This window comes from Salvelinus fontinalis, chromosome 15 (genome assembly GCF_029448725.1).
Source record: "Salvelinus fontinalis isolate EN_2023a chromosome 15, ASM2944872v1, whole genome shotgun sequence".
Taxonomy (NCBI): domain Eukaryota; kingdom Metazoa; phylum Chordata; class Actinopteri; order Salmoniformes; family Salmonidae; genus Salvelinus; species Salvelinus fontinalis.
Genome location: NC_074679.1, coordinates 2890986 through 2903387, shown reverse-complemented (window position 1 = coordinate 2903387; position 12402 = coordinate 2890986). Strand labels below are relative to the sequence as shown.

The window sequence follows — 12402 nt, the reverse complement described above, 5'->3', positions numbered from 1 at the left end:
CCTTGTATATAGTCTCCTTACTACCTCGTATCCCTGCACATTGACTTGGTACTCCTTGTATATAGTCTCATTACTACCTCGTATCCCTGCACATTGACTTGGTACTCCTTGTATATATAGCCTCATTACTACCTCGTATCCCTGCACATTGACTTGGGACTCCTTGTATATAGCCTCATTACTACCTCGTATCCCTGCACATTGACTTGGGACTCCTTGTATATAGCCTCATTACTACCTCGTACCCCTGCACATTGACTTGGTACTCCTTGTATATAGCCTCATTACTACCTCGTATCCCTGCACATTGACTTGGTACTCCTTGTATATAGCCTCATTACTACCTCGTATCCCTGCACATTGACTTGGTACTCCTTGTATATAGCCTCATTACTACCTCGTACCCCTGCACATTGACTTGGTACTCCTTGTATATAGACTTGTTATTGTGTTACCATTTCCTTCTCTTACTTTGCAATTTCTTCTTACTTTTTAAACTCTGTATTGTTGGTTAAGGGCTTGAAAAGTAAGCATTTCACTGTAAAGTCTACACCTGTTGTATTCAGTATTTCACTGTACAGTCTACACCTGTTGTATTCAGCATTTCACTGTAAGGTCTACTACACCTGTTGTATTCAGCATTTCACTGTAAGGTCTACTACACCTGTTGTATTCAGTATTTCACTGTGAGGTCTACTACACCTGTTGTATTCAGCATTTCACTGTGAGGTCTACTACACCTGTTGTATTCAGCATTTCACTGTGAGGTCTACTTCACCTGTTGTATTCAGCATTTCACTGTAAGGTCTACTACACCTGTTGTATTCAGCATTTCACTGTAAGGTCTACTACACCTGTTGTATTCGGCATTTCACTGTGAGGTCTACTACACCTGTTGTATTCAGCATTTCACTGTGAGGTCTACTACACCTGTTGTATTCGGCATTTCACTGTGAGGTCTACTACACCTGTTGTATTCAGCATTTCACTGTGAGGTCTATTACACCTGTTGTATTCAGCACATGTGACTAATAACATCTGATTTGATAGATGAGAACTAAGTGGTCCAGACAAAGCTGTCTGTCTGCCTGTGTCAGTCTGTCTGTCTCCCTCCACCCCATAATGCTGGTCCCTCAGGTCAGAGTTCATTATAATGTGTCTGTCTGTCTCCCTCCACCCCATAATGCTGGTCCCTCAGGTCAGAGGTCATTATAATGTGTCTGTCTGTCTCCCTCCACCCCATAATGCTGGTCCCTCAGGTCAGAGTTCATTATAATGTGTCTCTCTGACTACTCGCATACTGTATAGAGACAAAACAGATACTAGTCTATTTGACCACCACCGTCAAAAAGACTAGTAGCCATTTTGTCTACATACAATCATCGCTCAGGAGTACAAGTACAGATCTAGGCTCAGCTTTGACTTTAACCATTAGTGGGGGGGGAAACGCAAAACTGACCACAGACCACAGTATACAGTAGCAACGTCACAATCATGTCTCCACTTCCTGTACCAGTAAAGCAGGTCCGGGGGGGTGGGGGGGGTAAACAACCAAACTAAATGTGAAAGAAAGAATGGCCGTGATAGGTTTAGATGTTTCGGTGTATCATTTAAGAGGCTGATCCCGGGGGGCGAGCGGTTTCCTTTATATGCCTGAAGCAAGACAGTCATCAACTTTCAGTTAACAAGGGTTAGGGGTCTGTGGAAATCAGTCTTAGAGACGCATTTCTCCCAGACGTTTCATATTACTAGTAGAGCAGATATAAGTAACCATTAAGTAAGATCAAACGTAATAGAAATACAACGACTTACATGTAAAACTTCTAAATACTTACTTGATTCCCACTAGGAAGAACATAAATAACTATCAGAGTTAATTTTACAGTAAGAGCAAAGTTATTATAGTGTGTCTGAAAACCAGTGAGGGTTTAAATCATTGATTTAAAAAAAAATAAAAAAAATAAAAAAAAAATACTTTTACTGCAAATAGTCACAATATAAGGTCTTTACATTTCATACAGCCCAAGTCTTCAAAACAAATGTCCCATTAAGATGAGTTTCAGGAGGTCGGTCGACAGTTCGTCCGCATCACTGAAACAGGATACGGCCATAATTCAACTCTCTTGCTTATCTGTACAGCCTAGCTAGAGCTCAAATCAAATCTATAAAAACACATGGTAGTACAAGTCTCTCGTCAACAGTCTCGACAGACATCACTTCTCGTAGAAAGAAAAGTGGGCGGGTGCTGTTATTATGACATCATCACCCCCCCGTGTCTTCCGGTGTGGGTTATAATGGTTTTGATCCCGCCGCGCGTCGTTGTCCCACTCCAACCAATCAGCAGTCACAGAACAGATAAATAAAGACATAAGAGATGTCTGTTTTGGCTGCTTTTTTCCTTCCTAAAACCTCTTCCTTCCTACATCCTTTCTCTCCTCTCCTCCTCTGGGTCTCCTGTGTGTCTGGTAGCAGTGTGTGTGTGTGTGTGTGTGTGTGTCTAGTGCTGGTGTCCAACAGACAGCACCAGCGGTATCAGACAGCCCAGAACCAGAGCCCCGACCTCCACCTTGCTCAGTCCCTTCGCTGCTTCCTTCCCCTGAACAGGAGCGTGGCTGTGTCCGGTCCCGCCCACCTCGGGAAGGACATGTACCGTGGCGACGTACAGGAAGGTCCCGGCAGAGAACAACATGGCCACGCCCGTGGCGTTCACATCTGACAATGCCTCTTTACTGGACTAGAGGTTCGAAGAGACCAGGAAGAAGAAGAAGAAGAAGAAGAAGAAGAAGAAGAAGAAGAAGAAGAAGAAGAAGAAGAAGAAGAAGAAGAAGAAGAAGAAGAAGAAGAAGAAGAAGAAGAAGAAGAAGAAGAAGAAGAAGAAAAAAAAAAAAGAACATGGGGAATTAGAATGAGCGTCAATTCTCATGACTGGAGCATAAAGTGAAATACATTTTGAAAAGCCATAGAGGGAGACCTTCATTTGGAAGGAATACTGCGATTCCACTCAGTTGACAACTTTAAAAACGTAACATGTTATATCAGGGCTTCATTTCACTCTATGGGCTGGGGACAGCAGTAGTGGGGAGGAGGGAGTAGCATTCTGGGCTCATGGACCCCCCCCCCCCCCCCCCCCCCCCCCCCCCCCAAACTGACCTGGCTGAGTCCTACGAAGGTAACCATGGCGAGGACGGGTGCTGCCAGGGCGAAGACCAGCAGGTGTTTACGGATCCGGTTCCTCTCTAGACCAGCATGCATCAGGAAAGAGACCAGGCCAAAGGCTGCTGGGGCCTGGGGGGGGGGGGGGGACGGTTTAACATACAGACCAATGACAACTGAACTTTAGAAGACCATTGATTGGTTACTTTCTAATTGTTACGTCATAGTTGTTCCTTTTATCCGTTTTGTTCATATTTTTTTTACTGAAAATCATTTGTTTAGAACGTTGTCAAGACGTTGTCATAGTGTGGGTTCGTGAGGAAGGAAGCTATTCTGTTCAGCAACACAGTGACCATCTGTTTACGAACACACAAACTGTTGAAACAAAACACGGACTAGAAGAGGAACGGGTACGTTTTCCCTGTACCTTGTGAAGCATGATGGCCACGAAGACAATGAGCTGTACACTGGTCTGAGAGGTTGAAGCTGCTGCTCCGAGAGCCACGCCGTCCGCTGGAACATAGTTAAAAACATTTATCAAAACGTACCAACAACAAACAAATCCACCAACAAGCCTTCCACTCTCTCTTCTTCCTAAAAAAACATCTTGGTCAGAAACTCTGTATAAAGAAGCCATCTTACCTGCTGCATGGACCACCAGTCCCAAGGTGGTGGTGATCTTTGAGCTGGCAACCCTCGCAGACTCTGGATCTAAACACACATCAAATCAGACAGACCACACCACGGACAAATCAGACACACGGACAAATCAGACAGACCACACCACGGACAAATCAGACAGACCCACTCCACGGACAAATCAGACAGACCCACTCCACGGACAAATCAGACAGACCCACTCCACGGACAAATCAGACAGACCCACTCCAAGGACAAATCAGACACACGGACAAATCAGACAGACCACACCACGGACAAATCAGACACACGGACAAATCAGACAGACCACGGACAAATCAGACAGACCCACTCCACGGACAAATCAGACAGACCCACTCCACGGACAAATCAGACAGACCCACTCCACGGACAAATCAGACAGACCCACTCCAAGGACAAATCAGACACACGGACAAATCAGACAGACCACACCACGGACAAATCAGACAGACCACGGACAAATCAGACAGACCACACCACGGACAAATCAGACACACGGACAAATCAGACAGACCACGGACAAATCAGACAGACCCACTCCACGGACAAATCAGACAGACCCACTCCACGGACAAATCAGACAGACCCACTCCACGGACAAATCGTGCATCTAATAAAGTAGAACCTTGAGGGCCCGGTTTCCCGGACTGATTAATCCTAGAACTGGGCTGAAAAGAACTTCCAACGGTCATTCTCCACTGAAGTTGTTTTAGTCCAGGACTACTAGACTTAATCTGTGTCTGGGAAACAGGCCCTGAGAGTGGTCCACCCATACTGACTGTTATTGCTGTGTATGTGTGTATGTGTATGTGTATGTGTATGTGTATGTGTGTGTGTGTGTGTGTGTGTGTGTGTGTGTGTGTGTGCGTGTGTACACATGCAGTTCCCATACTGACTGTTATTGCTGTGTCTGTGTCTGTGTGCGTGTGTGCGTGTGCGTGTGTGTACACATGCAGTTCCCAGACTGACCGTCAGCATTGCTGTGCACGTGGGCGCTTCCTATCTGGTCGACCAGCAGCATGAAGACAAACCCCAGGACCAGGGAAACCCCGATGTAGGCATGGAGGTGCTCGTGGCTGTGGCTGTGCTCCCCACTGACCCCCAGAGCTGCATCCACACCTTCCTTGGGCTCGGACACCTCCACCCCCTCCACCTGGCCAGGGGCGTGGTGCACACCTACACAGAGAGAGAGACTGAGACCCTAACCCAGACAGTAGAGACAGAGACCCTAACCCATACAGTAGATTCAGACCCTAACCCAGACAGTAGAGACAGAGACCCTAACCCAGAGAGTAGAGACAGAGACCCTAACCCAGAGAGTAGAGACAGAGACCCTAACCCGTACAGTAGAGACAGAGACCCTAACCCGTACAGTAGAGACAGAGACCCTAACCCATACAGTAGACAGAGACCCTAACCCATACAGTAGAGACAGAGACCCTAACCCATACAGTAGATTCAGAGACCCTAACCCAGACAGTAGAGACAGAGACCCTAACCCATACAGTAGATTCAGAGACCCTAACCCATACAGTAGATTCAGAGACCCTAACCCAGACAGTAGACAGAGACCCTAACCCATACAGTAGAGACAGAGACCCTAACCCATACAGTAGAGACAGAGACCCTAACCCATACAGTAGAGACAGAGACCCTAACCCATACAGTAGAGACAGAGACCCTAACCCATACAGTAGAGACAGAGACCCTAACCCAGACAGTAGAGACAGAGACCCTAACCCATACAGTAGACAGAGACCCTAACCCATACAGTAGACAGAGACCCTAACCCATACAGTAGACAGAGACCCTAACCCATACAGTAGACAGAGACCCTAACCCATACAGTAGACAGAGACCCTAACCCATACAGTAGACAGAGACCCTAACCCATACAGTAGACAGAGACCCTAACCCCATACAGTAGACAGAGACCCTAACCCCATACAGTAGAGACAGAGACCCTAACCCATACAGTAGAGACAGAGACCCTAACCCAGACAGTAGACAGAGACCCTAACCCATACAGTAGACAGAGACCCTAACCCATACAGTAGACAGAGACCCTAACCCATACAGTAGACAGAGACCCTAACCCAGACAGTAGACAGAGACCCTAACCCCATACAGTAGACAGAGACCCTAACCCCATACAGTAGACAGAGACCCTAACCCATACAGTAGAGACAGAGACCCTAACCCAGACAGTAGAGACAGAGACCCTAACCCAGACAGTAGAGACAGAGACCCTAACCCAGACAGTAGAGACAGAGACCCTGACCCATACAGTAGAGACAGAGACCCTAACCCATACAGTAGAGACAGAGACCCTAACCCATACAGTAGAGACAGAGACCCTAACCCATACAGTAGAGACAGAGACCCTAACCCAGACAGTAGAGACAGAGACCCTAACCCAGACAGTAGAGACAGAGACCCTAACCCATACAGTAGAGACAGAGACCCTAACCCATACAGTAGAGACAGAGACCCTAACCCATACAGTAGATTCAGAGACCCTAACCCATACAGTAGATTCAGAGACCCTAACCCAGACAGTAGAGACAGAGACCCTAACCCATACAGTAGATTCAGAGACCCTAACCCAGACAGTAGAGACAGAGACCCTAACCCATACAGTAGATTCAGAGACCCTAACCCAGACAGTAAAGACAGAGACCCCAACCCAGACAGTAGACAGAGACCCTAACCCATACAGTAGAGACAGAGACCCTAACCCATACAGTAGAGACAGAGACCCTAACCCATACAGTAGAGACAGAGACCCTAACCCATACAGTAGAGACAGAGACCCTAACCCATACAGTAGAGACAGAGACCCTAACCCATACAGTAGAGACAGAGACCCTAACCCATACAGTAGACAGAGACCCTAACCCATACAGTAGACAGAGACCCTAACCCATACAGTAGACAGAGACCCTAACCCATACAGTAGACAGAGACCCTAACCCCATACAGTAGAGACAGAGACCCTAACCCATACAGTAGAGACAGAGACCCTAACCCATACAGTAGAGACAGAGACCCTAACCCATACAGTAGACAGAGACCCTAACCCAGACAGTAGACAGAGACCCTAACCCATACAGTAGAGACAGAGACCCTAACCCATACAGTAGAGACAGAGACCCTAACCCAGACAGTAGACAGAGACCCTAACCCAGACAGTAGAGACAGAGACCCTAACCCAGACAGTAGAGACAGAGACCCTGACCCATACAGTAGAGACAGAGACCCTAACCCATACAGTAGAGACAGAGACCCTAACCCATACAGTAGAGACAGAGACCCTAACCCAGACAGTAGATTCAGAGACCCTAACCCATACAGTAGACAGAGACCCTAACCCATACAGTAGACAGAGACCCTAACCCATACAGTAGAGACAGAGACCTTAACCCAGACAGTAGAGACAGAGACCCTAACCCAGACAGTAGAGACAGAGACCCTAACCCAGACAGTAGAGACAGAGACCCTAACCCAGACAGTAGAGACAGAGACCCTAACCCAGACAGTAGAGACAGAGACCCTAACCCAGACAGTAGAGACAGAGACCCTAACCCAGACAGTAGAAACAGAGACCCTAACCCAGACAGTAGAGACAGAGACCCTAACCCAGACAGTAGAGACCCTAACCCAGACAGTAGAGACAGAGACCCTAACCCAGACAGTAGAGACAGAGACCCTAACCCAGACAGTAGAGACAGAGACCCTAACCCAGACAGTAGAGACAGAAACCCATACAGTAGAAACAGAGACCCTAACCCAGACAGTAGAGACAGAAACCCTAACCTATGTATTGGCTTTTAATTATTATTAAAAGAGGGGCAAAAGACAACATTTACCCAGCTAATGGAAACCCTGATTCACTTCACTATGTCCTCACTGTTACCTACTTGGGCTTGCTAGCGTCGCTATGTACAGACATACCCAGACAGACAAACGCAGAACAGACACTACCACCAAAGATTCTTTATAACTAACCCAAGATAGACTACAGACTGTCCTTTCCAATGGGAACAAATGAGTCATATTGGGCAGAACAAGCAAGCTGGGCAGAGCCAAGCATGAGCTAGCGAGATCCTATTGGCGCGTTCTAGCATGCATTTGCATATATCCGTTAGGGAACGCCTACTCTGAAGTGCACGAGTGCGGTAACTAAAATTCGCCGTTGCACTCCTAAACAACGTCATTATTTTTTTTAAACTTCGGCAAAGGGTAAAGTCTACAAAACTTAGTCCACTCTGTTTGTAACAAATTCTAGTTTTAGGAACAGAATACTGTATTGAGATCAAATGTTTCATCGATGAGAAAATTGGCAGAAAGTTGAGCCAAAATTCATCCACCCTCTCCCACTGCCGGCCCACTGGGCTTCCTCTCACTACCATATTTGGTAGTGAGAGGAAACGCCAGGCGGATGCTTCAGATTCATACATCCGGTGAAATATCTGGCTCATTGTTCCATCTGTGCTCAGCATTACATAGTGCACTACTTTTGACTAGAAACCCATAGGACCTGGTCAAAAGTAGTGCACTATAAAAAGGGAATATAGGGAGCCATTTGGGACATGGCCTGAGTCTTACCCTCCAGGACCTCCTCATACAAGGCATGGACCCCCTCAGGGATGATGACAGCCAGGGCAGTCCCACACAGCAGCCCTGCTCCCAGGACCGTCACCAGCTTCAGCTTCTCCTGCAGGACAAGACAGAGAGCACGGAGGGTTCCTCAGCATTACAGAACCACCAGGACAGAGGGTTCCTCAGCATTACAGAACCACCAGGACAGAGGGTTCCTCAGCATTACAGAACCACCAGGACAGATGGTTCCTCAGCATTACAGAACAACCAGGACAGAGGGTTCCTCAGCATTACAGAACAACCAGGGCAGAGGGTTCCTCAGCATTACAGAACAACCAGGGCAGAGGGTTCCTCAGCATTACAGAACAACCAGGACAGAGGGTTCCTCAGCATTACAGAACCAGGACAGAGGGTTCCTCAGCATTACAGAACAACCAGGACAGAGGGTTCCTCAGCATTACAGAACCAGGACAGAGGGTTCCTCAGCATTACAGAACAACCAGGGCAGAGGGTTCCTCAGCAGTACAGAACAACCAGGAGACAGAGGGTTCCTCAGCATTACAGAACCACCAGGACAGAGGGTTCCTCAGCATTACAGAACAACCAGGACAGAGGGTTCCTCAGCATTACAGAACAACCAGGAGACAGAGGGTTCCTCAGCATTACAGAACCACCAGGACAGAGGGTTCCTCAGCATTACAGAACAACCAGGAGACAGAGGGTTCCTCAGCATTACAGAACCACCAGGACAGAGGGTTCCTCAGCATTACAGATCAACCAGGACAGAGGGTTCCTCAGCATTACAGAACAACCAGGACAGAGGGTTCCTCAGCATTACAGATCAACCAGGACAGAGGGTTCCTCAGCATTACAGATCAACCAGGACAGAGGGTTCCTCAGCATTACAGAACAACCAGGACAGAGGGTTCCTCAGCATTACAGAACAACCAGGACAGAGGGTTCCTCAGCATTACAGAACAACCTGGACAGAGGGTTCCTCAGCATTACAGAACAACCAGGACAGAGGGTTCCTCAGCATTACAGAACAACCAGGACAGAGGGTTCCTCAGCATTACAGAACAACCAGGACAGAGGGTTCCTCAGCATTACAGAACCAGGACAGAGGGTTCCTCAGCATTACAGAACCAGGACAGAGGGTTCCTCAGCATTACAGAACAACCAGGACAGAGGGTTCCTCAGCATTATAGAACAACCAGGACAGAGGGTTCCTCAGCATTACAGAACAACCAGGAGACAGAGGGTTCCTCAGCATTACAGAACCACCAGGACAGAGGGTTCCTCAGCATTACAGAACAACCAGGACAGAGGGTTCCTCAGCATTACAGAACCACCAGGACAGAGGGTTCCTCAGCATTACAGAACCACCAGGACAGAGGGTTCCTCAGCATTACAGAACAACCAGGACAGAGGGTTCCTCAGCATTACAGAACAACCTGGACAGAGGGTTCCTCAGCATTACAGAACCAGGACAGAGGGTTCCCCAGCATTACAGAACAACCTGGACAGAGGGTTCCTCAGCATTACAGAACAACCAGGACAGAGGGTTCCTCAGCATTACAGAACCACCAGGACAGAGGGTTCCTCAGCATTACAGAACAACCAGGACAGAGGGTTCCTCAGCATTACAGAACCAACAGGACAGAGATCAATCATGGCAGGGATCAATATTCCAACCATGAACTTTGGCCTCACATGATTAGTTACCTTACATCACTGAATATGTCAAATTGTATGTGAACGTTAGAATACATTCAAATGGACTAGTTTGGCTAAAAACCCACTGGCACTGATGTTTTAAACAAATTGTGTATTGATGAGCACTGTAATCTCAGTAATTCGCTACGGACTTCAGCTGATGACTGCATTTTAAGTAAGTAACTTTCTTTGTTTCTAAGCAATGGGTGTAGTTTGAGTACTACTCACCTCTGAGAAGTTGACAGCCAGAGGAATGGTTCCAGCCACATAACACCCCACCAACATGGCCAGGGACAGCAGGCTGATCGAAGTGAAGTCGTCGATAGACATAGTTACAGCTTTGCTAGCAACCAATTCGCTTGGCTAGTGGTGAACTCAGACTAAACCAGAAACGAACTGGCTAGGTTGGCAAGTGTTTCAGAGTTTTTGTTTCTCTTCAACTTGCTTGCTAGACACGACTTGTGGTTCGTGCTGAGGCTCTAGCTAGCTAGACAAATAACCCCAAGTGTAAACAAAACAATGAAAAAACAAATAGACGTCGCAATTCTAGCTAAAGCTAGCTGCACAGAGGTCTAACAGACATGTCAGACTTTCAAAGGATGTAGATAGGCTTCCAAGTTATTGATCTTGAACGCGGAATTGTTATGCAAACATGTAAATCGAGCTAACTAACTAGTCTGATCCTTACTTTGCAGAAATCTAAACACCATCGGCTAGCAGAGTTAGCCTAGCAGACAATCTTCTCGCATGAGTCTTATTGCCTACAGCAGGCAAGTTGTAATTCATAGCGTATTGCCCACATTGTACTCTCCAACGTAGCTATGTGTTATAACCATTTTATCAAAACTAGCTACCTGCAGTAAGCTATTTTTTTTTTTATAGCTAGCTTGAAATGTTTTGCCAACAAGCCAGCATCTTCATTGCGGATGAAATGTAGCACTTCCGGGTAACGCTTTCATCACTATCCATGAAAAAACATGCCACGTAAACGTGTAATACGTGTGCGCGAAAAATATATTCATTCTATGTTTACTTTTCTCTTCACTGACTCTGTGGACCGATACGTCAGATGTTACGTAAACCAGTCTATTTACATGTATAAAGGGTATAACCGTTTGAGCTGGTTGTGGTTAATCTTTTCTTGTAATTTAATGATGACAAATGTCTTCTTCATCTTCTTTGGGTTGACGGATCGTATCCACTTTGAGGTGCCTACACCGCCACTTACTGTACTGGAGGTGAGGCCAGTTATGGCTGAGTGAACGGCTTTAGACAAAAAACAATGAGAGGAATGGGAGATTAGATAAAGACGATCGTTTTTAAAATGGGTCTGTGGTCTTCTCCATGTGAATATTGTAGTCACCATGATGATCCACCTCCCTCTCCCTGACTCAAACCCCTTGGTATGATCCACTTCCCTCTCCCTGACTCAAACCGCTTGGTATGATCCACTTCCCTCTTACTGACTCAAACCCCTTGGTATGATCCACTTCCCTCTCCCTGACTCAAACCCCTTACTATGATCCACTTCCCTCTCCCTGACTCAAACCCCTTGGTATGATCCACTTCCCTCTCCCTGACTCAAACCCCTTGGTATGATCCACTTCCCTCTCCCTGACTCAACCCGCTTGGTATGATCCACTTCCCTCTCCCTGACTCAAACCCCTTACTATGATCCACTTCCCTCTCCCTGACTCAAACCCCTTGGTATGATCCACTTCCCTCTCCCTGACTCAAACCCCTTGGTATGATCCACTTCCCTCTCCCTGACTCAAACCCCTTGGTATGATCCACTTCCCTCTCCCTGACTCAAACCCCTTGGTATGATCCACTTCCCTCTCCCTGACTCAAACCCCTTGCTGTGATCCACTTCCCTCTCCCTGACTCAAACCCCTTGGTATGATCCACTTCCCTCTCCCTGACTCAAACCCCTTGGTATGATCCACTTCCCTCTCCCTGACTCAAACCCCTTGGTATGATCCACTTCCCTCTCCCTGACTCAAACCCCTTGGTATGATCCAGTTGAATCACTATGTGTACTGATGCTTAACACCACTGTAAATGTCTTTACTGTTGGATGGTGCTTCTTGTGAACAGCTGAAATAATTTTGTAGATTGTGAGTCCCAAATTGGAACGTATGGGCCTTGTCTAAAGTAGTGCACTATATAGGGAATAGGGTGCCATAGGGCTCTGGTCTAAAGTAGTACACTACATAGGGAATAGGGTGCCATAGGGCTCTGGTTTAAAGT

General features: G+C 46.9%; 1 protein-coding gene across 1 annotated transcript; it reads right to left on the bottom strand.

Annotated features, from left to right (window-relative positions):
* Window positions 1-1630: 1630 nt before the first annotated feature.
* slc39a9 (solute carrier family 39 member 9) lies at window positions 1631-11318 on the bottom strand. The gene is made up of 7 exons (XM_055862440.1): window positions 10381-11318; window positions 8443-8551; window positions 4804-5010; window positions 3796-3864; window positions 3581-3666; window positions 3151-3285; window positions 1631-2734 (listed from the first exon to the last, which is right to left on the bottom strand). Exons 1-7 carry the CDS (start codon window positions 10480-10482, stop codon window positions 2498-2500), a joined length of 945 nt encoding a protein of 314 aa, XP_055718415.1. The 5' UTR covers window positions 10483-11318; the 3' UTR covers window positions 1631-2497.
* Window positions 11319-12402: the final 1084 nt, after the last annotated feature.